We start from the raw sequence: 25,628 nt of genomic DNA on the forward strand, positions 1-25,628 counted from the left end.
TCTCTCTCTCTCTCTCTCTCTGTGTGTGTGTGTGTGTGTGTGTGTGTGTGTGTGTGTGTGTCTGTATTTGAGTATACCACGTGCATGCAGATTTCCTCGAGGACTAGAAGAGGCTATTAGATCCCTGGAACTGAAGTTAGAGGCAATTGCAAGCCATGAACACACATGCTGGGAAGCTATAACCTATAACCTGAAACCTATAAACATAGATACAAAAGGGTGAAACAAAAGGATCATGAGTTTCGGGCCAGTCAGAGCTACATTGTCAGGGGTAGGGTTGGGGATGGGGGAGGGACATAGACAGAGAGAAACAGAAACAGAGACAGACAGGCAGACAGACAGACAGACGACAGACAGAGAAGACTAGAGAAATAGTTCAATAGTTAAAAGCCATTGTTGCTGTGTCAAGTAATAGAGTTTAGATCCCAGCATACATGTCAGGGCACACGATTGCCAGTAACTCCAGCTCCTGGGGATCTGAGGTCCTCTTCTGACCTCCACAGACACTGTTCCCATGTACATATGCATTCAAAGCCTGGGATGCACATTTAAACACACACACACACACACACACACACACACACACACACACACACACACACACAGAGACCTACCTGCTAGGTGTTCTATGAACCAGTATTTGAGTAGCACTTAGAGATGTTAGCTTTCACGAGTAGTCACTCACGGTGCCTGTGCTGGCTAGTCTTAGGTCAACTTGACACATAAACTAGAGTTATCTGAAAGGAGGGAGCCTCAGTTGAGAAAAATGCCTCTAAACAATCCAGATGTAGGGCATTTTCTTTAATAGGTGATTGATGGCAGAGGGCATAGCCCATTATGAGAGTTTCCACCCCCGGTGCTGGTGATCCTTGACTTTAGAAGAAAGCAGGTTAAACAAGCCAGGGGAAGCAAGCCAGTAAGCAGCATCCTTCCATGACCTCTGCATCAGCTCCTGCCTCCAGGATCCTGCCCCACTTGAATTTCTGTCCTGACTTCCTCCAAGGATGTACAGTGCTGTAGAAGTGTAAGCCAAATGAACCCTTTTCCTCCCCAGCTTGCTTTTTGGTCGTGGTATTTTATCACAGCAATAGAAACTCTAAGACAATACCCGAGAGGAAAAGAGACTGCGTTGTCTTGTTTCCAGTGGTTGCAACTGAGAGAGAAGAGTACTGGAGAAAGGTTATATGGTCAAGAAACAGCAAGAGGGCAGGGAGTTCTCGTCCGTTTGCAAAAAAGAAAGAAAGAAAGAAAGAAAGAAAGAAAGAAAGAAAGAAAGAAAGAAAGAAAGAAAGAAAGAAAACCCAGCACTTAGTTTACTCTTGGTTTCTGGATATATGTGAAAAATTATTACATAACTGGAACAACATCGAGGTGAAATTGAGTTTCAGGCAAACCTGGGTTACATGGCAAAACCTTCCAAAAAAAAAAAATTCAATGTATTGGACTGCAGAGATGATTCCATGGTTAAAAACAGCACTCTTACCGAAGACCTGGGTTTGAATCCCAGCACCTATATGGTGGCTCACAATTATCTGTAACTCTAGTTTCATGGGATCTAGATTTCTTCTTCTGATCTCTATGGATACCAGGGACACATATAGTAGACATGCACAGGTACATTCCAGCAAAACTCTCATACACATAAAATAAATCCAAAATGATTTCTTTTGTTCATTGCAGTTGTATTAGGTTGAGGGATTTGGGCCACTATTTTACTTTGTTTTGCTGTTTCCTTTAATGATACGGATAATAAGTGATAGGAATATACACCCAACAGCATGCTATGCTGGCTTAATAAAAATCTTATGCCTTCTGTATGCTCTGTAGCTTTTCTGTTTACAATCCGTACCCATCCGAGGAGTTAGGCAGGCGGGACGCCCTCGGGGACGGTGCTGTAGCTGGGGTTAGTGGTGAGGGACAAGGAGAGGTGCATACCGGGCGGGTGCTCGGATCGTAGTTTCGGAAAGCCCTCGGTCGAACCAGCGCGTCCAAAGCGGCACTCAGGATGGTCCAGCGTTTGACATACCGTCGTAGGCTTTCCTACAATACAGTCTCTAACAAAACTAGGCTGTCTCGAACCCCTGGCAACAGGATTGTTTACCTTTACACCAAGAAGGTTGGGAAAGCACCTAAATCCGCATGTGGCGTATGCCCAGGCAGACTGCGAGGAGTTCGTGCTGTGAAACCCAAAGTCCTTATGAGATTATCTAAGACAAAGAAGCGTCAGCAGGGCCTATGGTGGCTCCATGTGTCCCAAGTGTGTCCGTGACAGGATCAAGCGGGCTTTCCTTATCGAGCAGCAGAAAATCGTTGTGAAAGTTTTGGCACAGAGTCAGAAAGCAAAATAAATGTGCAACTTTTTTTAATTAATAAAAATCAAGACTTGGAAAAAAAAATCTTATGCCTTTAACCCCAGTCCTTTGGAGGCAGAGGCAAGAGGACCTCTGTGGGTTCCAGGCTAACCTGGTCTACAGAATGAGTTCCAGGACAGCCAGGGCTACACAGAAAAGCCCTTCTCTCAAAAATCAAACAAAACTCTTAGCTTAAAAGCTGTACATGAGCTAAACTTTTACTTAGAGGAGTTTTGTTTGCTTATAAAAAAAAAAAAAAAAAGCCCTCACTTCTTATCTGGGAAAAGCAAACACTTGCCAGAAGCTACCTGAAAGGAATTTTGTCACAGCAGACAAAGGTCATGTTGCAGATACCATTTCTGTTTGCCAAGAGAAAAATCCTTTACCAGCCAAAATGTGTTCTTTGCAAATGCCTTAGATTTTATTGTATACCTGTTTACTGCTACCTGCCAAATGTCTGTGTGTTATTATCTACCTACCTAGCTATCTGTTCCTGTAAACTTGCCTAATTAAATTCCCTTTAATGATTAAGAGACTTAGTCCACTCTAAGATTATCACAAAGACAGGGATGGCAACCCCATTACCTGACCTACAAAAAGCTATAAGAAACTGCCAAGGGGACTGGACCCTTCAAAGCAGAAGCCTAGTTTCTAGTTCATACATGAATAAAGGTTTTTCCTACTTCTCCAAGTGAATGGCTAGCTCCTTGTTGGGTGAAATTTTCCTTTAACAATACTGCAGATAGGGGAAGGAGGAATGGAAGTGTGTGGGTGGGTGTGTGTGTGTGTGGGGGGTGACTTGCATGAGCGAGTACTGGGTGTTTGCTTTTGGACTCCAGGACAAGGGACTGAGATGAATATTTTACATATCAAATCAGACCTGACCTCCAACTTCTATCATACCTCAACCCCTACCTGGGATACCCTGTCCCCAACCTTGAACTTTCCATCCCAAGGGCTGGACTGACTTTCCCTTGGCTCTTCCCTATATAATCTAGACATTTAACTCTCCCTCTCCTCCTTCTCCCTCTTCCTTTCCCTCTCCTCCGACTCCTTCTGTCTCTGTGCTCGAGCCCTTTCTCTCTTTCTGCACACCGTCCCCTCTCCCCCCATGGCGACTCCCCTGGCCTCAATCCTTTGGGTCAGTGAACTCGACTGAGAACAGCTTCCCAATAACCTGCCTTTGATTAATATAATCTAGCTTGAATTGGCTTATTTCACTGGCGGAGAAATAACCTATCACTGGCAGGAAAGGGGGGCTGATATTGGGATGTAAAGTGAATTAGTTAATTAATAAATGAAAAAACACTGCAATTGCTTTTTAGTTTTTTGTGTGTTTTTTATATAAAATTACCTCTCCCATGCTGTACGGTCTCTCTCTTGTGGACTTGCCTTGGATGAAGAGCCTTCTATAAGATGGAGCCGTATTTCTGCATTGCCCACAAGGCAAAGAGATAAAGGCAGTAGTTGTTGTAGCCTAGGAAAACGCCTTGAAGGTAAAAAGTGCCTGTGATTCTGAAAAACCCTTGTAAACTGCTATAATAGCATGATCTACCTGAGCAAAGCTCGGAACCCATGTAAGTAGCTTGTTTACCGAAAGATAGTTTTTTTGTCCACCGGCCAAATATTTGGAAACACTATGCACTCAATTGGCACACCTCACCAGGGCTGATTTGTGAAACTAGCCACCCCTGGCTTGGCTTTGATCTACCTCTGTCTACACCCTTACTTCAGCTCCTCTACCACAGACATACGATTACTATTATTATCGCTTGATAATAACTGTAATTACTGCCCAAGATGGAAAAGACGGGGAGAAAGTAACAAATACAGAGCTGAAGAACACTACATCAGGGAAAAACTGAACACCCTGAACAGAATCACTATGTCTCTGTCACCTCTGGAACAGAAGACAGGCGATCAGGGACTTCTTGGATTGGGGAAGCGTTGGGTGGGAAGACTCGGCAAGAGATTCGAAAACCGAGAGGCAAAGTCCTCCTAAGTTCCTAGAGAGGACCCGGAAGCTCAGCTAGGTCCCGGAAGGTGAGATGCTGACCTACTTCCGGTCTTTGTGACTCATTGTGTCTGTGGCGAGGTGTTGGGAGGGCCTAGGTCGGTGTGCAGTGCCCTTCGGCCGGGTTGAACCTGGGAGTCAGCCGTGCTTGGTCGCCCGGCGTCCCCAGGCCGCTCCGGAGACTCACGGTGAGTCTCATGGCGGACTCTCGGAGGACGGGCGGGCCGCGAGGGTGGGCCGTGTGACCACCCGGGGGGCTTGGAAAGGAGCCCTGCGGGGTCCCGGCGGTGCTCGAATCCCTGGGGTCAGTGGGGAACCCTTTCATGACATCATCCTCGTATAACATTTCTGAGGAGAAGATCACGAATGGACGTGATCCCCATGTCTGGATTCTTCTCTCCCTCCTCCTATCGCCATTTGCTATAGTTGCAGGGGAAAGTGTTTTGTGTGGTTTTCGTTTTATTGCTGTCAGTCGCTTCCCCGGTCCGGTCCGCGCGTCCTGGGTCCTTGAGGATCGTGAAATGAACGATGCAGAAGACCTTGAGCTCTGTACGCGTTTTGAGGTTCCGCAAACATTTCCAGATCACCTGCTTTTCTCTCTCTACCTCCCAGCGCTGAGCGGAAAGCGTTGGACGCTTGACAGTAGTTAAAAGATCTAGTTGAAATTAACAGCCGGCTGTCAGCTTTATGGAATGTTTCAGAAGCTCTTGCTGGTTTAAGCCTGTTTAAATGCTATCTGGGAAACTAGGTGGAGTTTTAGTTTACCTTGCTTCATTGCAATAGGTGATAGGTGAAGGGTATCTGGGCGAAATCATACTGGGCCAGTAAGAGATTGATCAACATAATGACCTTAGATGAGATAAGGCGTTTGCCAAGTATCAGTTTTATTATCCATAAAATTAACTACTTTTGCTCCAAAAGGCTCTTCAAACTTGAAATGAGTGGAGTTGATAAATGTAATAGTAGTTATAAATAAATAAGAACGCACAGCTCATTTAGTTTGACACACACACACACACACACACACACACACACACACACACACACACACACACTTTGATTATAGAGAGTGGCTGTTCCATGGCCTGGGACCAAAGAAAGCATTTATTGTATAGGGCAGTGCTAGGCAGATTGAAGGCAGTCAATGAATACTTGTTGGCATTATGAAGAATTCATGGTAACCACATCAAGAAGTGAAGTTACTAGAAAAGCTGGCAACTGTGGGAAAATAACTTTTATTACAAGGGAACTATAGTGAAGACTTACCCGGATTTTTTTTTTTTTCGGGTTTGTGTCCTCTTTCAATTACTACACAAGATTCTTTCTTGTTATTTTATTTAGGTTCATCTTCGTTAACTTACAGAAATGCCTGCTGCTAAATACTGATATCTTTTGCTGATTTCTACTTAATGTCTCTGTTTGGAAATTTTTCAAATGGAGTGCTTTGTACTCTATCTAGATACAACCAGGCCAGCATACTGAATCTTAAATCTTAGCTTTTCATTCTGTGGTGATACTGATATTTAGATATCTTTAAAAAAAAAAAAATAGGGTCTCTCTAGTACTGGCTGACCTTGGAATTCCAGCCACTTCTTCCAGAGTGCTGGGATTAGAGGCACTTGCCACAATACTAGGCCACTAGCTATCTTTTAAGACTAGCTTTTTCATATTATAAAGCATTTTGTTTCTCTGTTGAAGAGGGGAGTAAAGTCATTTATTTAAACTTGCAAGACTATGCCACAGAAGAAAGACTGGATTTTGAGAAAACATCCTTTGAAATAAACCATGCTTGGAGCCCGGAGTCTGGAGTCTTTTCTCGTCAGAAGTCATTTGTTTTTCCTTTGGTGAGGTCTGGTTGCTGGGCAGTGATCTTTTCTAAAGGAGATATGTGTTTTGTTTTAGAGGAACCCCAAAGGTGGTTTTCTGCCTCTCCTCTGTCCCTATTCCATTGCTAATAAGAATACTGGAAACCACTGAGGGATGTGTGACTTATTTGCAGGGGACATAATTCATTTGTTCCAGCTCATGCTGCCTTTGCTGTTACAGTATTTCTTCCACTTTTTTTTTTTTTTTTTTTTTTTTTTTTTTTGAAGCTGGGGACCGAACCCAGGGCCTTGCGCTTGCTAGGCAAGCGCTGTACCACTGAGCTAAATCCCCAACCCCTTCTTCCACTTTTTTTAAGTTTAAGATTTCCATCTTTTAAGCAGGCTGAAAATTGTAATGCACACTTATTTCTCTTGAATTTCCTTTTTATATCTCTTTGTCCTCAAGTAGTCCTGTTAAGCCTCAAATTCACCATGTACCCAAGGCTGACCCTATAGTCTAGATACCCCTGCCTTCACCTCTGAGGTACCCAGAATACAGACATGCTTCACCACACCTGACTTGTTTGTATGTTCTGTCTTGCTGCATTGCAGATGAGCTATATCACTAAGTAAGACTTCCCCGGTGCCTACTAAATGCCAGAGACTTTTTACAGTCTCAGGTTAATTTGCTTAATGTAAGAAACATTGAACACACACCCAAGGTAGTAACTTGGTAAATTCAATCAAGTGTTAAGTTTAACTTAAGCCAAGACCTTAGACATCATGTACTCTGCCACTGAACGACATCCCTGGCCTTTTTTGCATTTTGTATTTATTTTGTGGATGTTTGGGGGTTTTGTTGTTGGTTGTTTTGATTTGGTTTTGGCTTTTAAGATATCTTTTATAGGCCAGGGTGGCAGTGAGTTCCTGTCTTCCTGCATCTACCTCCCAAGTGCCGGGATTACAAGTTTGTGCTACTGAACCTCATATTTCATTTTAGACAGGTTCTCACTAAGTTCTTCAGGCTGGCCTTGAACTCACTTTATAATTTAAACAGATCTTGAACTTTTGATCTTTCTGTCATACATTTTTCTTATAAGAATGTTTAGGCGGGGGTGGGGGTAGCTCAAAGGCATGCATCAGGCCCCACAAAATAATTACAGTAATAATATGATGGACAGCACAGTTGGTGAAGTGTTTGCTACACTTGAGGATCTGGGTTTGGATCCCCAGCACCCATGGAAAAAGCCAAGTGAGGGGCACACACCTATAATCCCAGCCTTAAGAAAATGGAGACAGGATCCCCAGAGCAAGCTGACCAGCTAGCCTAACTCAATCAGCAAGCTCTGGGTTCAAGTGAGAGACTCCCTTGGTAATGTGCAGAGAAATTGAGAAAGACACCCAGTGTCAACCTCTGGCTTCCACACTCATGCTGGGAAAAGAAAAACAAATTAGGGGGAACACCCTCATGGAGGCAGGGTGTGGGGGATGAGATAGGGGGTTTCCAGAGGGGAAACCAGGACAGCGGATAACGTGAAATGTAGATATAGAAAATATCCAATAAAAATAAAAAACAAAAAAAGAACTTGCCCTGAGATAGGACAGTTTAGTTTCGGGTCCTGGTCTAGCATTTACTTGCTCTGAGAGCTTAGGTAAATAATTTACTGTCTGGTAACTACAGTTTTAACATTATAAAGCAAGATGGTAATCCTAGGCCCCTCTTAAGACTTGTTGGTATGTGGTCCAGTGAAGTGCTAAGTGTATTATTTGCACCTGCCAATGTTGGCTTTTACTCTCCCTTTTATGTTCTTGAGCACTCACGGCAGAGCATGACTGAGGTGCTGGGTTTGGAGTTATTTTCCTGAGTGGGGAAGGGTTTGTGGAGTGCAAAGGTTGGTGGGAAATGAAGCTTGAAGGGAAAGTGGAAATGAAATGGAGACCACAGATTGGGCTGTAAATTTTTTAGGAGTTTTAGGAGAAAGTGCTAGTAGATTGAGGGTAGGTAGGGAGAGAATAGAGGTAGAGAACCAAGAAGCCATACCAGACTAGACAGTAAATATGAGCAAAGGTGCTTTACTCGGGATGTTGTGGATATAGCAGTGGGTAGAGCGCTCCTCTAGCATGCATGAAGCCCTGAGTTCCATCCCCAGCACTACATACATGGACGATGGCTCACTCCTGTAATCTCAGTACTCAGGAGGTGGAAGTAGGAGAATTAGAAACTAAAGATTATTCTCAACCACTAGTGAATTGGAGACCAGTCTTAAAAAATAATTCAATTCAATCTGGTTTGGAGACTCAGTATATATGAGGAGGAAGAGTCAAAGAAGGCAAGGTATTCATTTGAGCTCGTCCAGGTGAGATACTAGAAGAATGTCTCCCTGAGCTACTCAACTGTTCCAAGAAGAGAGTGGAGGGGGAACTGAAATAGCAGGGGTGGTCCTCCCCACATGTACAGTTTGGCTCCTCATCTCCTGTGTAGGGTAGACTAATCAGAATGGCAATGTGCATCGTGAAGGGTGAGTAAAACATTGACCAACAGTTAATAAATGTAATGGGAGTCCATGGCAAGAGTGAAGTCCCTTGGTCATGACCCATGCTTGGGTTCAGATATTTCCAGTTAGAAATAAGGTAAATTCACCACTCTCAGGAAGAATGCACAGGGCTGGAATAGAGGAATGTGTCCTGATGGTGGAAACCCTTGAATGTATGTATCAGATTCGTGGACAGTAAATTGAGGGAAACCAGAATCACCTTCAAACAGTGTTGCACTGACCCGTGTGTGTGTGTGTGTGTGTGTGTGTGTGTGTGTGTGTGTGTGTGTGTGTGTACTGGGATGGAAAGAAGTCACCGCTGAGCTGAAGCCACTGAAAACAAAACAGCATATGGGGATTGTCTGAACCGCCACTGAGAGCTAGTACCTTGGCTCAGCAGGTAAAGGTACTTGCTGCCTTAGCCTGCTGAACCCGAGTTCGGTCCTCCAGACCTACATGGTACGAAAATCTCAAAAGTCGACCTCTGACCTCCCATAGCTCACTGTGGTGTGTGCATGTGTGAGTACGCATAAATATAATTTCAAATAAAATTGTTTAAACCTCCCACAAAAATTTGCATACTTGTTATTTTCTGGATGTTTTGTATATTACTACTGTAGCTAGACTTTGGCTACTTGGTGGGTTCTTTTTTCTTTCACACCTCTTCCACCCTTTCAACCCCTAACACTGGTTAGGAGAGAAAACAAAACAATAGAGGAGAAGGGGGACAAAATTATCATTAGACCACTTCCCGCTGATTGGGGGTATAGAGTTCCCTGGAGCAATGGTCACTATCAGGATATCTACTTTCTTCTTGTTTCTTTGTTGCGAATTACTAGATAACAAACCGCAGCAATCCACAGTCTCCTAGCATTTATAAAACCTCTGAAAGGTCCCCAAAATTCCAAACACCACACCATCTCAGAAAATATCACACCTGTTCTGGCCCCATATTCCATACCTGGGATTAAAAAGAAAATCATCCTCATAATATTTCTGCTTTTGTGTTTGTCTTTAAGATTTATTATGCATACAGTATTCTGCCTGCATGCATGCCTACAGGCCAGAAGAGGGCACCAGATCTCACTATAGATGGTTGTGAGTCACCATGTGGTTGCTGGGAATTGAACTCTTAACCACTGAGCCATCTCTCCAGCCCCAATATTTCTGTTTTTTAAAGAAACCAAAACTTTTTTTTTTTCGGAGCTGGGGACCGAACCCAGGGCCTTGCGCTTGCTAGGCAAGCGCTCTACCACTGAGCTAAATCCCCAACCCCCTTTTCAATTTTTTTAAGTCATGTTAGTTTATTTGTGTGCAGGCAGGTGAGTGTGTGGAGTACAGGTCAGAGAACAGCTTTCAGGAATCTGTTCTTTCCACCATGCAGCTCCCAGGGTTCTACTTAGATCATCAGGCTTACTTGCCATCAACTGCCTTTACCCACTGAGCCATCTTGCTGGCCCAGGACGCTTGGCTCGGGTGGCTGTAAACCACTGCTTCCAAAGACCGGTAGGTTCAGACGGGAGAATGACGGTTACTGTGCTCGGCAGTTCATGAGTCGCGCTCCATGCTAGGTATCCGTTACCAAATTCAAATTTCCACAAGTCTATTTCCATTTTCTGTGATTTTCTAAAACCTGATTCAACTAATAGTTATTGAATACTTTGGAGAGTGTTAAAACAAACATGGCGGTAGGGATTGTAAACCACATAATTGTCCCTACTTTTTAATAGTAGAGGAGACCGATACAACCACAGTACCCCTAACAAGTGTATCCTCAGGCTTGGCAATTAGAGCTTTGACCACAGAGCCATCTTACCAGTCCCTCCAGTATAAGATTTAAAGAGTCATGGAACATTTAAAGTTTCAAAAAATCCTAACCAGTCTTTGCAGAGTAACCAGGGAGTTGGAGTTTGCTATTATTAAAGACTTCAGTTTGACGTCTGAGGGAGGTAAATGTACTTGCCACCAAGCCTGACAACCTAAGTGATGTCCAGGACACTTATGGTAGAGGAGTCTTATAACCTCCACACATGTACTGTAGCACATGTGTGTGAGAGTGTGTGTTAAAAATAAAGACAAAGTTCCATTGACATTCTTCATTTGAAAAAAATTTTAAATGAGCTAGAAAATAGTTCCAAGGGTTTTTGTTTTTTGTTTTTTAAGATTGATTATGTATACAGCTTTCTGCCTGTCTATACCCCTGCAGGCCAGAAGAGGGCACCAGATCTCATTGCAGATGTTTATGAGCCACCATGTGGTTGCTGGGAATTGAACTCAGGACCTCTGGAAAAGCAGTCAGTGCTCTTAACCTCTAAGCCATCTCTCCAGCCCTCAAGTTTGTTTCTTTAAAGGCTTACTTATTTGTGCCTGCTGTTGTTCATATGTATGTCAGATACATATGACTCATCTTATGATATGGGTGCCATATTTTAAAGCCAGTCTTCATGATGGCACAGCAGGTGCTCTTAACTACAGAGACATCTCTCCAGCCCCTTAGTTCCAAGTTAATACTAGAAGTGACATCAAGGCTAGTGCAGCTCTGTGGTGTTTTTTCCTTTATTTTTAGAGGCATTCTTAGTGTCTTAATGTGCACCCTTATATGAAAGATTAGCACGGGTCACTGTACGTGCCCCATATGTGCACACACTGTCTACCTCTGTCTCCCACTAGCCTAGAGTTCACCCAGAGTGCTAGACTGGCAGGCCTTTGAGCCCAGGGACCCACTTTTCTCTACTTCCTGGTTAATTTTTATTAAGTCTTACCACTTTTTTTTTCTTTTTTTTAACTTTAGGAACAGTGCAGAAACCAATAGAAGATAGTTGCTAGGACAGAAACTGCAGCCTGACCCTGTTGGACTCCACCTAAATGATGACTGCTGAGTCAAGGGAAGCCACGGGTCTATCCCCACAGGCTGCACAGGAGAAAGATGGTATAGTCATTGTGAAGGTAGAAGAAGAAGACGAGGAAGACCACATGTGGGGGCAGGACGCTAGCCTTCAGGAGACGCCACCACCCGACCCAGAGGTGTTCCGCCAACGGTTCAGGCGCTTCTGTTACCAGAACACTTTTGGGCCTCGAGAAGCTCTAAATCGACTAAAGGAACTTTGTCATCAGTGGCTTCGACCAGAAGTCAACACCAAGGAACAGATCTTGGAGCTGTTGGTACTGGAGCAGTTCCTGTCCATCCTGCCCAAAGAGCTGCAAGTGTGGCTGCAGGAGTACCGGCCTGACAGTGGAGAAGAGGCCGTGACTCTTCTGGAAGACTTGGAACTTGATCTGTCAGGACAGCAGGTGAGAAAAGGGATAGCACCGGTATGTGTAAGAAGACTTAGGGGTAGGCTCAGAGGGGAGTGTTTGGAGCAGTTGACCTTGCCTATTGCTCTCCTGGACTCTCAAAGACTTCTGGGAGCTTGGCAGTGTGACTCACTCCATTCTAGAGCATGTGTGTAGATAGCATCTGTGAGGCTCAGGGTTCAGTGGCCGACCATAGGAAGGATGAAGGGGTGGGGGCTCCTCTTTTCAGCATCCACTGGATACTTAGAGGCTTTTCTTTAATTCTTCTAATTTCTGTTTTAAAAGTGATTTGCTAGGCCAGACATAGTGCTTCATACCTTTAATGCTAGCACTTGAGATGCTAGAGCAGGAGGATTGTGAGTGCAAGGCCAATCACAAGTTTTATCCATTTCCCCCCTCAGGTCCCAGGTCAAGTTCATGGGCCTGAGATGCTTGCCAGGGGTGTGGTGCCTCTGGATCCAGTTCAGGAGTCCTCAAGCTTCGACCATCATGAAGCTGCCCAGTCTCATTTCAAGCATTCGTCTAGAAAGCCTCGTCTCTTATCACCCCGAGGTAAGAAGCTGCGTTCACTTGTGAAAAAGAAATGTTCAGGTTAGAGGCGGCTTAGTTGGTAGAGAATCTTGCATGAGGCTCTAGGTTCAATCCCAGCACTGCATAAAGTGAGGCACGGTGATACACTCCTCTGATCCCAGCATTCTGGAGGCAGAAGCAGGTGAGTCTCTTGACTTCAAGGACAGCTGAGTGTGCATAGTGAGTTCCAGGATAGCCATGGCCACTTAGTGAGGCCCTGACTCAAAAGCAAACCAAAAAGGCAAGTGTGGTCCACACTTGGAACACTCAGGACTGGTGATAGGAGGTTCGGGATTTCAGGGTCATCCTTACCCACACAGCAAGTTTGAGGTCAGTACAGGCAGCCCAGGTCAGTGAAGGGATGAGACCTTACCCCATTCTTCCAAAAAAAGGTGGGGAAGTAAATGATCCAAGGTAGAGGTTTCTCGTTCTGTGTCACCAGCTAACTCCACAAAGCAGCATGCTTGTTCGGTTATCTGCTCACAGAGCAATCCTAGACTGAGTGCTTAGGACAGAGGTGAGTGAACTGTGCACTGTGTACTCACTGAACATTATAGCACGTGTTAAGTTGTGTGCAGTCCAGATGTCCAGCAGAGTTCTGAGTGGAGGGAATCAGAAAAAGTGGTAATTATTTCTAGCTTGAATGGTTTGTTTTGAGACAAGATCTTGGTATACAGATAGTCCAAGGCTGGCTTCAAACTCAGTCTTTCCTGTCTCGGCTTCCTGAGTACTAGGATTATAGGTGAGTACCACCAGGCCTAGCTTCCAGCCTGGGTTTTGAAACACTTGAGTTAGCATTTCTTAAATCATTTTTGGTAGGGGTCATAAGTCTTTCTGAAGACTTCATATGTATATTTGGTTTTGGGTTTTTTTCAAGACAGAGTCTGTATATCCCTGGCTGTCCTGGAACTCACTCTGTAGACCAGGCTGGCCTTGAACTCAGAGATTCACCTCGCCTCTACCTCCCAAGTGCTGGGAATAAAGGTATGTGCCACCACCTCCTGGCATAAAATATTTCATACCATTCTTTTCAATCTTTGAAAGGGAAAAGAATGAGAATGATTCTCCTTTTAGACTGAGGAAATGAAAAGAGTACTAGTTTGGGTTATTTCTATAAAAATCTGTTGCATTAGGTTGGTTCCCCAACCACTTTATAGAAATAGACAATAATTTCATCAGAATTTAAAATAAAGCAAGTAGACAGCATATCGGAACAATTGCCAAAAGACTTAGCAATTGAGATCTTGCTATTCTTAGGGGACCAGAGTTCACCTACGTCAGACTACTCACATCTGTGCAACACACACACACACACACACACACACACACACACACACACACACACACAGAGTCTATTTTCTTTAAGTTTCTTGAAGAGTTACAGAAAAGATAAAGTATATTCCTTCACCATTGTCTATTTGCAAGGTCATTTGGAAGAGGAATATTAGGGAAGAGCTTAAAGTAGCATTCTCTCTCCCAGGCATCGTGGAAGACAGCCAGCAGACACGTACACTGTATACGTTTAACTCCACCCGTGTCGATTTCTTTCTCCACAAGCATAAGTTACAGTGGTGTCATTGGGTGCCAGCTGGAGAGGACATTCAGGATCTAAGCACCAGATTGTTGCTCAGGGAGCTAGGGAAATGGTTTTAGATACTGCAAAGAGAGTTGTTGTTTTCAAAGTTGTTATTGAATGGATTCTTTCTCAGTTTCCTCTTTGTCTTCTATCTTGTTTCCTAACTCTGAGAAGGCCCAAGCACTGGGGTCTTGTTCTTGTGTCTTTTGCCTCACAGGTAGTAGCAGGCAGAAGGCGCAGAGACCGAGTAGTCTCTCTCTGTGCTCTTTGGCAGCTCCAACCCATCCTCTGTCTGTCAGGAACATTTCCAAACCTAAGATGGTTGGCAAAGGAAGGAAAAGGAGACATTTTAACTTTACATTGGGTTTCTTTATTCTCCTTACTCACTGCATGCAGTTGGTAGTCAGATGCAGTGTTACGGCTGCCTTTTGTGTGCTTCCCATACCTTTCTACATTCGCACGTCTCATCAACATTTGAACAGTGTGTGTTCTATCAAACAGCCACTGTGGCCAAACGGAACAAGAGTCAGAATGGCAGAAATGGACTTAGAAGGATGAGGGTCCCTCTTCCTTATTACTCTGTGTCCTGTGCGCTTGAAGGTGTGTTGTTCACAAGTATATGCAGAAAAGGGAGTCTGCATCCCGTGCTGCCCTGCACTGCAGTAAAGTACAAGCCAGATGCACAGCTACTGATCCTACAGCTGAGAAGAGTAACCTAGCGTTCCAAGCTGACAGTACAGTCATCGGCCGCTTCAGGGCCTCATTCTCTCCATCTAAAGTTTAGACCTGGTGATTTTAAGGACCCTTTTATGAGCTCTGTGCAGTTCCAGCCTAAGTCTTCCTTCCTATCGACTATAGTCTTGGAGCTATCTTTTTAAGTAGCTAAATATCAAGCAGTGACTGTGCTAGTCTAGGAGGGAGAATGCCAGGCTCTTCACTGAGGGAGGCTCAGAGAAGAACCGGTTTTACTCACGGCCCCTTTCTCCTCCTCAGCTCTCCCTGCCACCCACGTTCCTGCCCCTCAGCATGAGGGGAATCCCAGAGACCAGGCGATGGCATCTGCACTATTGACCGCAGATTCCCAGGTGAGCCATGGGCCCCTGTTCCCTCCTGAGACCCTGGATTTGCCCCTTGCTGGAGCATCTGTCATGAGCCTCAACCAGATCACCTGCTCTTGGTGTCCAGCCCACAGAAAAGCCCACTCCCCTCAGTGTTAGGATTCTTCCACCATAATCCCTTCAGTCTATCAGGGTTGGTCACGTGTTCTCTCCTAGTGTCCTACAGTCCTGCCCTCAGCTCTGTCTTTGACCTCAGGTTTGGGCAGTAGGACTATCCCTGATATTGCAGGGAGCTGAGTGTGGGGATCTCCTGTTATTTCAGGCAATGGTGAAGATCGAGGACATGGCCGTGTCCCTCATCCTGGAGGAATGGGGATGTCAGAACCTGGCTCGGAGGAATCTCAATAGGGACAGCAGGCAGATGAATTTGGGAACTGTGTTTTCCCAGGGTAAGACTAATGCAGAATTCCTGTCTGCTAAGATTTTTTTTGCTTCTGTGCTGGTTAGTAAGGGAAAACATTTATGTTTGTTGAGTTCCAAAGGCATAGCACTCCAACTCCCTGATTCTTGGAAGGTTTGGTATCTCTAGGTAATTTCTGCTGTCTGAAATCAGAAATCAGCTCTTCTGCTCTGAGTCTCTCTCAGTTCCCCAGCCATTCAGTTACCTGGGAGGATTCTTTCTGTTCTGGTGAATTCTATTTCAGCTTCTCTGTCAGATGAAATCTCCTTCTTCTAGTAGAGGTAGCCAGGCAAACTGACCACCAGTCCAATTCCAGCCTTTCTTTTTTTAAACCATGTTCTAGACCTAACAAGACATCCCTGATCCTTGGATGTCTGTCTTTATCCTGTTAGAGATTGCTCAATGTGCACTTTGTGACTCCATAGCCTTGCACTTGGTTCCCAGGCCTAAACCCAATGGTGATCTTCTATGAAGAACTCTTGGTGCTGAGAGTGTTATGAAAAATGAAGTAATTCAAAGGGCATCAGCTAGATAAAATGTCCTACCTAGCCAATGAAACTGTTGCATGGGTCTCTCCTAGATCTTAAGTCCTAGGACACAGTGCCACCAAGGAGCCCAAAGATGTGTGCAGTAGTAGAAAATTTCACCTTGGGTGGGCAGAGGGAGGATGAACAACGCCAACGCGGGCATGAAGAAGCTGGGTCTTGGTTTAAAAACTGACATAAAGGGGAAGATGTTTTTTGGGTTCTTGTGCTTTATATTGAATAGAAATTAAGAACTGGTCTTCACTTCTAAGCTGTCACTGCTATAACCTTTGAAGGGGGAAAGAAACATGAAATAAACACTCTTAGGAATTGTCCGGCTGGTCAAGGACCTTTGTTTGGAATTCAGAAGAAGTAGAGCAGCCCTGTCCTCTCTGCAGTTGGCCCAGTGGCCATGATGACCCCATCCCTAAGTCAAAGATGAGCTACTTTTACCACTGCCTGTTCCTCTAGTCACACAGTCACGAGCCCACTAAACAGGGTGGCGCAGACCCTCCCAGAGTTGTCACTTAAAAGCAAAACGCAGGGCCAGTGAGGTGGCTTAGTAGATATGGACACTTGCTGCCAAGCCTAGCAACCAGTTTGTCCCCAGGACCCATGCATTGAAAGGAGGGAGTTTAGTCTCATAGGTTGTATTCTAGCCTCCACACATGCATCATGGTTCACACACACACACACACACACACACACACACACACACACACACACACACACACTCACAAATAATAAATAAATATTTCAAGATTTTGTTTCGGGGCATGAGAGACGGCTCAGTAGTGAAGAGCACTGACTGCTCTGCCAGAGGACCCATGTCCATTTGCCAACACCAATTTGGTATCTTACAACCACCTTTAACTCCAGATCCAGGAGATCCAGTGCCCTTCTCTGACCTCTGCAGGCAAAACACCCATACACACAAAAAATCTTTTTTAATTGTTGGATTTTGTTTATTTGTTTGTTTTAGAAAGTAGGTTTCTCTCTGTAGCTCTGACTATCCTGGAACTTCTTTTGTAAACCAGGCTGGCCTTGAACTCACTGAGGTCCAACTGCCTTTGGCTCCCAAGCACTTGAGGTCAAAGGTGTGTGCCACCACGCCCAGGAGGTTTGGGTTGGTTTTGTTTTGTTTTCTTCAATAGTGACACATGGGGTATAGCAATGTATGGTAAAATTTAAATTTCAGTAATAATTTGGTAATATGCTGGTTGCTAAAATGCAGAGACTTAACTACATTGTAAAATGTTTGCTGGTACTTCTGATTACAGTCTCAGGGATTGTTTCTTTCCTGTGAGCCTCAACTGTCAGTTGATGAAAATGATGTCTATTTTTGGTAGTGAATCCCCAGGTAGCTCCTTCGTCCCTTCCCTGTTACATGAGCTCTGGTAGCTTTGTGCTGTTCCTGGTGAAAGAAAACTGCTTCCTGTGTCAAGGGCCCTATAATCTACCAGGTGCAGGGTTCCATGTTAACCTGCTAACTATGCCCTTGTTGATAAAATATGACAGAACTGGGAATGTCTGCTTTTCCTTCCTTCTGCTAACAGCACTAACCAATTCCTCAGAATGACTTGCCCATTATCTTTTTGTAAGATGTACAAGTATTTGCTGGAAATGCAACATGACTTATTTCTTATTGCATTTATTTTTGTAACAAGGTCTTGTTGTGTAGCTCTGGCTGGTCTTGAATGGAGATCTGCTTGCCTGTTCCTTACATGCTGGAGTTAATCCTTCAGTGAGACTGGTTTGTTTTTTTTTTTCCTTGACACAGTCTCTCTATGAAGCCCAGGCTTTCCTGGAACTCCATATAGAATGGGCTGGCTTTGAACTCAGGAGATCTCCCTGCTTCTGCCTCCAGAGTATTATGATTAGAGGCATGCACCACAATGCCAAGCTATGACTTGTTAAATATGTTTTCTTTCTAATTAGTTATCAATTGACCACATAATAGAACAATCCCTGAAGCCTCTTAATTCCTTATCCTCTCCTTCCGTAACTTTCTTTTTTCAAGTCCCCACTGCCTGTTTATTCAAATTCTTTTCACTCTTGTTTTCTTTTGAGATAGGTCTCACTATGTAGCCCCAACTGGTCCATCACTAATGATTCTCCTGCCTCAACTATTGAATGCTAGGTGTGCTCCACTCTGAATGCACCCCTCTGCCTGGCCTTCTTTGTACTCTTTACCAATACCATGATATTTTTTTCCACCTCCATTCCAGCTCTTCCTGGTGTTGTTAAATTTTTCCCCTTTTCTGCTTTTATCTTTAATACTATGAAGGGCATTCTCCCAGGAATATAGAAGCTTCATAGTAAATGTCACCGTGTGAACACCTGCATTTAGAAGAAAATGATGCAATTTGTATTTTCTGTTTATCATGTCAGGTTCTGAGAACAGGAATGGAAGTGAGTCAACCTCAAAAGCTGAAGTCAAAGGAGATTCCACCTCACACGGGGAGATAGCAGGAAGATTCCAGAAAGAGTTTGGAGAGAAGCGGGAACAGCAGGGCAGAGTAATTGAAAGGCAACAGAAAAATCCTGAAGAGAAAACTGGCAAAGAGAAGAAAGCCCCTGGGCCACCTACAGCCAAGGAAAAGAAGCCCACCACAGGAGAGAGGGGCCCAAGGGAGAAGGGTAAAGGTTTGGGAAGAAGCTTCAGCCTGAGTGCAAACTTTAATAATACTCCCGAGGAGATTCCATCAGGAGCAAAGACTCATAGATGTGATGAGTGTGGGAAATGTTTCACAAGAAGCTCAAGCCTTATCCGCCATAAAATCATCCACACTGGAGAGAAACCCTACGAATGTAATGAGTGTGGGAAAGCCTTCAGTCTCAATTCAAACCTTGTCCTACATCAGCGAATCCACACAGGAGAGAAACCGCATGAATGTAACGAGTGTGGCAAAGCCTTCAGTCATAGCTCGAATCTTATCCTGCACCAGCGCATCCACTCTGGAGAGAAGCCCTACGAATGTAATGAGTGTGGCAAAGCCTTCAGCCAGAGCTCAGACCTCACGAAGCACCAGAGAATCCATACGGGGGAGAAGCCCTATGAATGTAGTGAATGTGGAAAAGCTTTCAACCGAAACTCATACCTTATTTTGCACCGGAGAATTCATACCCGAGAAAAGCCCTACAAGTGCACTAAGTGTGGCAAGGCCTTCACCCGAAGCTCAACCCTCACACTGCACCATAGAATCCATGCCAGAGAAAGAGCATCAGAATACAGCCCAGCCTCTCTGGATACCTTTGGAGCATTCCTGAAAAGTTGTGTGTAAAGCAGGAGTGTGTCATCAAGCCATTTCCCCCCTTTTGTTTCTGGAATTATGTCAGACCTACGTGCCCATTGAGGGAAAAGTAATAGCACCATCCAATTGTTTGAGAAGTCACACTTCAGGATCCCTGAGAAGTACATCAACAGTGTCCTGTAATTCTTATAGTCCTTGCAAGGGAAAGCTGGTCTTGTGGGTGTTCTTCCACTCAAGATAAAAGTGCACACACAATGTGTGTAAAACGTCAAGCTTTCTAGTAATGGGTATAACTTTAAGATTTGCTTCCCAGCAACCACACCATGTAGTTGATGAGTCAAGATTAGCTCTGTGAATATTAAACTGAAGTTAAGAAGCCACTTGCTGCAAACAAGCCTGTTATTTCTCAATGAAGAGAGATAGTTGATACAAAAACTACATTGGGACATGCTGCTCAAGCAAGGTATATATCCAGAAGGTTGTATATCCGATCACTGGTAGCCTGCCAAAGCTATAGAAATCTAGGACTGTGCTGGTCAGAATCAAACCAAAGATTTCTATCTCTTTCTGAAAGAGGGCATATGTACCAGTTTGTAGTTCCAAGGACTGTAACAAATATGGAGAGCCCTGCACTCATCAGTGAGATCAGTCCTACCTGCGGGAATAGCAATTCAAGATGCTTCTCTTCCTCTTCAACATCCCTAAAGCACTCTAGCACTCCTAAATGCACTCTCCACAAATTAGCACTTGATTGTATGGCATCTTTTAATCCTTCATAGTTCAGTGTTGGAAGCTTTTATCAGTCACCACCACCTCCCCCAAAAAAGATGCTTCAGTTGTGAAGAAATATAGTTCTGTTCCTGACAGCACAGCACTGGATGTCGTACTGAACACACACAAGGCACTCCTGATGGACTTCTAACAGGACTATCATATTTGTGCTGGAGTCTGTGAATCATGTGAGTACCTGAACTGTGGTACCTCCAGACCTATAGGCCATACTGTACCGTATCCTAGGTCAGTGTTATTTTTGTCCCAAATAAGCAGAAGCTTGGTTAACCACCTGCAGAGACTGCAAATGTGGATCAGCAAGCAGATGCCACAGAATGTCAGAAACGCTTCCTGTCGTCCACTCACAGAAGAAAACCGTGAACACTAACTATAAAGTTTTGTTTGTATGACATCATTCCACGGCAAAGATCTTGTTCCTGGCCAGAGTTCTTTTCAGTCAGCTGCTGAATAGTGGTGTTTTGAGCACTTGCTGAGTTGTTCAAAACTTAGCTAATGCTGTTCAAAAGATGTGATGGGTTTTTGTTGTTCTTTCATTTGATTTGGGGGGGGGTGGTAATTTGTTTATTTCTCAGAGATAGGGAAAGTTAAAGGAAGCATTTTCCCCCCACATTTAACCATAAACTTACAGAAGCATCTGTCATCATTAGCTGTCAATAGCTGAAGATGTCCTGTTGCTGTAAAAAGTTCACCACCACACTGGTATGGTTGGTTGTGTCAACCACACAATAGCACACAATGTCTTTTCTATTTCTCATGAAAGACTGATGTGAGGAAGTGAGGTTAGGGGATTTTAGTCTTTCCTATCATCTCTGCAGGTGGCTTCCCAGAAGCTCTTGATGGAGACATAATACATACAGGAGACCCCCAAGTATCATACACTATGCAGGAGTTGGGGGCTTGAGAAGACAGCTTTATTCAAGAAAGCATTGAGATAGTGTGGACAGCCCTACAGAACCCTAGAAACATAAGCTAAAGACAAACTTGAAGACTATTGACGTGGATGCCCCACATACGGTTTGAGATTTCCCCTCAAGAAACAACTAAAATCATCTTGACACCAGTTGTTCACTGACCAGCAGCAAAAGTCAGTGAGACACAATAGCAGCAGGTCTCATCAGGTTGCCGCCTGTGGCCTCTGCTCCAGGTCAAACTAGAATCCTACAAGCAATCACCGGTCCCTGTTTGACTATTTCTTAGACCAGTCTGAGCTGTTTGCTCAGTGCTGCCTGTGAGTACTCTGTCCACCCAGCTGAAAATTGGCAGAGCTACTCTGAAGATTGTGCCCGACTCGCTTTCTGGGGTGAGGTGAAGGCAGAGAGATGCTTTAAGGTTCTTCTTACAGGACTGAGTCATGGTAATGGTGGACTTTTGTGGGAGAGTTCTGGCCTGCTAGAAAAATAAAAGGTAACTGAAAGATACAGGACTCCAGGAGCTCATCCAGACACTGGCTTTGATCCCAAGAAAGAACTTTGGTCATTTCCCTCTTGGCTGCTTATACACAGTTAACTACACGCTGATCACACTTCAGCCATTAGTCTTTGCTCTTAAGTGAAATTAAGACAGACTTGTGCTCCTAACCCTCATTTGATTCCCATTTTTGGGGGACATCTATTAGATAGTCACTGGGATGGCTTCAGATCTTTCAGGGACGCAGTCCTGGAGGCAGCCATCTGAAGATACATTTTACTTAGAAAGCAGACTATAGGTGGTTACCCAAATTTCTTAGATTCTCAGCAGTGTCACTGCATCATGGTTAGTGTTCAAGCTAGTTAACAGCTAAGTGCTTACTAGTTAACCATCAACATGCCAGTTGACATGATGGGACTTTTAAGACTTTAAATGTACTTTATGACAAAAGTCAGATTCTTCAAGTTGTGACCTTTCTACTCCAGCCTGGCAGGCAAGGCTAAGCATATATGTGTGAGATAACTTTATATGTAAAGCACTTGATATTAAAGGCATAAACGTGAGATTGTTAAATGTGTGTAGAGAGACATGTTGAATATATGGGACAGTCCATGCCTTACACCAGAAAGTTTCTGGTCTGAGTGACATCTGGCAAAGGTTACACTGTAAATAAACTGTGAGGCCAACTTCATAGTACTCATTGCTTTGGACAGGAAGTTCCCTTGGTCTGTCCCAGTCATGCAGTAAGTTCCATAAACTGCCAGGAGAGCTCAGTCTTAACTCCAGAGGCTCCACAGGAGAACCCCAGTGTGGGAATGCTAAAGAAACAGTAAAAACACAACTTTTACAAACTGTAAACATTGAGTACCTCAATGTATTTTGTAAGGCCATAATGTCAGTGTGTTTTGGTACTTCACCCCTCCTGTCGTTCTTTCTATTCCTGTTCAGCCTGTTGAACAGAACCAACCACCAGGGAGCGGGGAGAAAGTGAAGTTTTGGAGTAACTAAGAAGCCGTGGTTATAAACATGATTAGGTCTCAGAACTAGCGGTGGGGAGGAAACTACTTAGGTTGAATCAAGAAAAGTCTGTGAAAAGAGCTCAGTAGGGCTGGAGAGATGGCTCAGTAGTTAAGAGCACTGCTCTTCCAGGGGTCCTGAGTTCAATTCCCAGCACCTATATGGTGGTTCACAACCATCTGTAATAGGATCTGATGCCCTCTTCTGGTGTGTCTGAAGACAGCTACAGTGTACTCATATAAATATAAATATATCTTCTTTTAAAAAAAAAAAAAAGAGCTCAGTAGAACACTAAAGTGCCCCTTCCAAGCTGCCTGGTCTCTGTCAATCAAAGGGAATGGGCGGGCCCTGGCTTGGAGGTGTACTGAGGGTCTTCTCCATTGTTAGTATATTTGGGGGAAATCTATAATCAACAGAGGATAGGAAGTATACCAGAAAGGCTTGTCTGCCCAGATTCTGTGAACCATGGTACCATCGTTGTTTTCCCACTCATAAATCCTCTATGCTTAGACAAATAGGGACTCAGTCCACAGGAAACACAAGGTCTTGCAGAGAAGGGGAGCAATCTCAGAGTTTGCAAAGCGTTGCAAGATTTACGTTTGCTCTGTCTTTGCTTTCTCTGCTGCCAGTCTCTGGTCCATTTATACTGAAGAGATAGTGTTTGAAGATTCATAGCTGTGAATGTTTGTTGATTTAAGATTTTACTTAGAATTGCCAACTTTATTCCCAATAGGCATTCCAGTAGGCAATGCTGATCTGTTTATCGAAAGGGAACTTCATCAGGCTCATCTTGCCGTCCTCATGGAAGACTCATTCCGTCACTGGAGTGACAATGCTGAGACACTCAAGACAGCAAACTTGCCACAGAGCCCTTTTCTGTGTCCCACTATGAGCAACCCTAAGAAGTCTGTATGAAGAAGGACTAAGGGTGTGGTTCCATCCCTGCACTGCACCAAAAGGATGTGGTGGCACATGCCTGTGATCCCAGGACTTGGGAAGTAGAGGCAAGAAGATCGGGAGTTTGGGATCATCCTCTGTGACAGCAAGTTTGAGACCAGCCTGAACTTCAAGAGATCCTATCAAAAACAAAACCTGTTAAACAAAAAACCCCACATACCTATGTGTATAGCTGTAAGGGAGCCAGGCATGGTAGTACATTCCTTTAATCCCAGCATTTAGGAGGCTGAAACATGATTTCACAGCCGGCCTTTCTCCAAAGAAATGGAAATGTGCAGGTATTTCCCATTAGGGAAACAAAGGCCTATGAATTGTATGAAATATAGAACCAGAGAGGCAAACTTAAATGATATAAATAGATCGCTTCATAGAAATCAGTAGATTTTGATTTCATCTACTACTGGAGACAAGCATTGTTGGAAAAGTTTTCCTAACATAGCTCTAGGCTTTGCTCTTAGTATGAAAACACTACTGTAAGTTTTAAAGAAGTCACTTATTTTGCTATTCATATTCTGTTTAATGTCTGAAAATACCTGTCTTAAAACTTTGTAAAACAAACTTGAAGTTATAGGTAAGGTAAGCCATCACCAGTACTGCAGGTCAAACATTGAGTTTTGGAAATCGTTTTGATATCCCATAATACTAATATCCTAGTAGTTTTTTATTATCTGGTTCTGTTTCCTAGTTGATATCCCCAATCCCATGTTTTTCTATAATATTCTAAACAGCAAAATGACAGTGAAGGTTGCTCAGTTCTAAGCTGTGGTTCCAAATGAAAAGTCACAGTCTTCTGTGAAATTAAGAATTGATTTTTTGTTTTTGTTTAATCTGGGAGGTTGTGATACACCCCATTACAAAAAACTGACTCAATTGAACTGACTCAAATCACTTGATCATTAGCCAACTTAATTGATCCTTAAAGTGGTCTCTGTACACAAGCACTCATGAGGTTTGTGAAGGATTAGAAGAGGCTGGACCAAAACTTGGATTTCATTCCAGTTTGGGGCTGAATCCTTTTGGCCCACAAAAGGACAACCAATCACACTGAGTCTCATTTATCCTGTAATCTCCATATATGTTACAAGAGAATAGTCAAGTAAGGTCTAGCAACCTCATGGTCTGCTAAGAAAGTGCTGAGGCCAGAGAAGGTTGGTGGGGGGTTGGGGGGGTACTTGCTTACCTTCCTCTCCATTTAATTGGTAACAACTTGAAGCTTCCAGTCTACCCCAGCTGGACTGGGAGTGAGACTTAACCTGGAATCCCTCAGTGAGGGGTGCATTTACATAGAGCACCCCATGAATGTGAGTGACCCCAGCATGTGGTGCAGCTCTTGCCTAGAATACCCTGGTGAGGGATTAGGGGTACGCTAGAGGGTGGGGTATGATGTGTGGCTCAGGAGTGGAGCGATTGCCTAGCATGCAAGTCCCTCGGGTGCAATCTCTAGCACTGCCTGCCCCAAAAGTTCTTACTTCCTCAATGGAGGAAGATTGTGATTAAATAGAAAAATCTTGTCCTAAGAGTACCAGTGTTAAGGGTTAGGGTGGTTGTGCAAGCAAAATTTTAAATTGAGTGTATTTTTATAAACTTTCAGTTAAAGATTATTGCAAGCAGGTCCGTGATGATAAGCCTAAATTTATATAGTTAACTCAGGCACTGTCTTTTTGTTCATAGGCTAGATAAACCATCCTGTTTCATCCATTCACAGCATATATTAGAATAAATTAGACCCAAAGAAGAAACTTTGTATGCCAGCAGGATTAAATCATTGCTGTTAAAAAGTGGATCCTTGATTTGACCAGCCTCTGAAGAGTCCAGATGCTCAGTAGATGTTCAATAAATAATTTTTAAATGGAATTTGTTTTAAATCCTCATTTTTCTACAAAAGGTTCCTTTTACTAAATGGGTTTAGGAGAAAAAGTGGGTCTTTGATTTTTTCCTTTGTTGTCCTTAAAGCTAGGGAACTCTTTGAAGGTAAGTTGAAGCATTGTTGAGATCTAAACTTTCAAAAGAGAAAT

At 43.8% G+C, this 25,628-nt stretch overlaps 1 protein-coding gene and 1 pseudogene across 5 annotated transcripts; both read left to right on the forward strand.

Moving 5' to 3' along the window:
- Positions 1-1,320: 1,320 nt before the first annotated feature.
- Positions 1,321-2,348, forward strand: Rpl34-ps3 (ribosomal protein L34, pseudogene 3; annotated as a pseudogene).
- A 2,048-nt stretch (positions 2,349-4,396) lies between these two features.
- Zkscan1 (zinc finger with KRAB and SCAN domains 1) lies at positions 4,397-25,467 on the forward strand. Of its 5 annotated transcripts, none has more exons than XR_005491663.2 (7): positions 4,397-4,553; positions 11,496-11,995; positions 12,400-12,550; positions 15,138-15,229; positions 15,525-15,651; positions 18,578-21,636; positions 23,390-25,467. XR_005491663.2 is itself a non-coding variant. In NM_001025760.1 (6 exons), the coding sequence occupies exons 2-6, from the start codon at positions 11,570-11,572 to the stop codon at positions 19,468-19,470; spliced, it is 1,689 nt and encodes a 562-aa protein (NP_001020931.1). In that variant the 5' UTR covers positions 4,443-4,553; positions 11,496-11,569; the 3' UTR covers positions 19,471-20,739. The 5 variants fall into 5 exon arrangements, 3 of the variants coding, with proteins under 3 accessions (XP_038945625.1, XP_038945624.1, NP_001020931.1); XR_005491664.2 differs by having other exon boundaries at positions 18,578-20,399; NM_001025760.1 differs by lacking the exon at positions 23,390-25,467 and having other exon boundaries at positions 4,443-4,553; positions 18,578-20,739.
- Positions 25,468-25,628: the final 161 nt, after the last annotated feature.

The sequence above is a fragment of the Rattus norvegicus genome, chromosome 12 (assembly GCF_036323735.1).
Source record: "Rattus norvegicus strain BN/NHsdMcwi chromosome 12, GRCr8, whole genome shotgun sequence".
Lineage (NCBI taxonomy): Eukaryota > Metazoa > Chordata > Mammalia > Rodentia > Muridae > Rattus > Rattus norvegicus.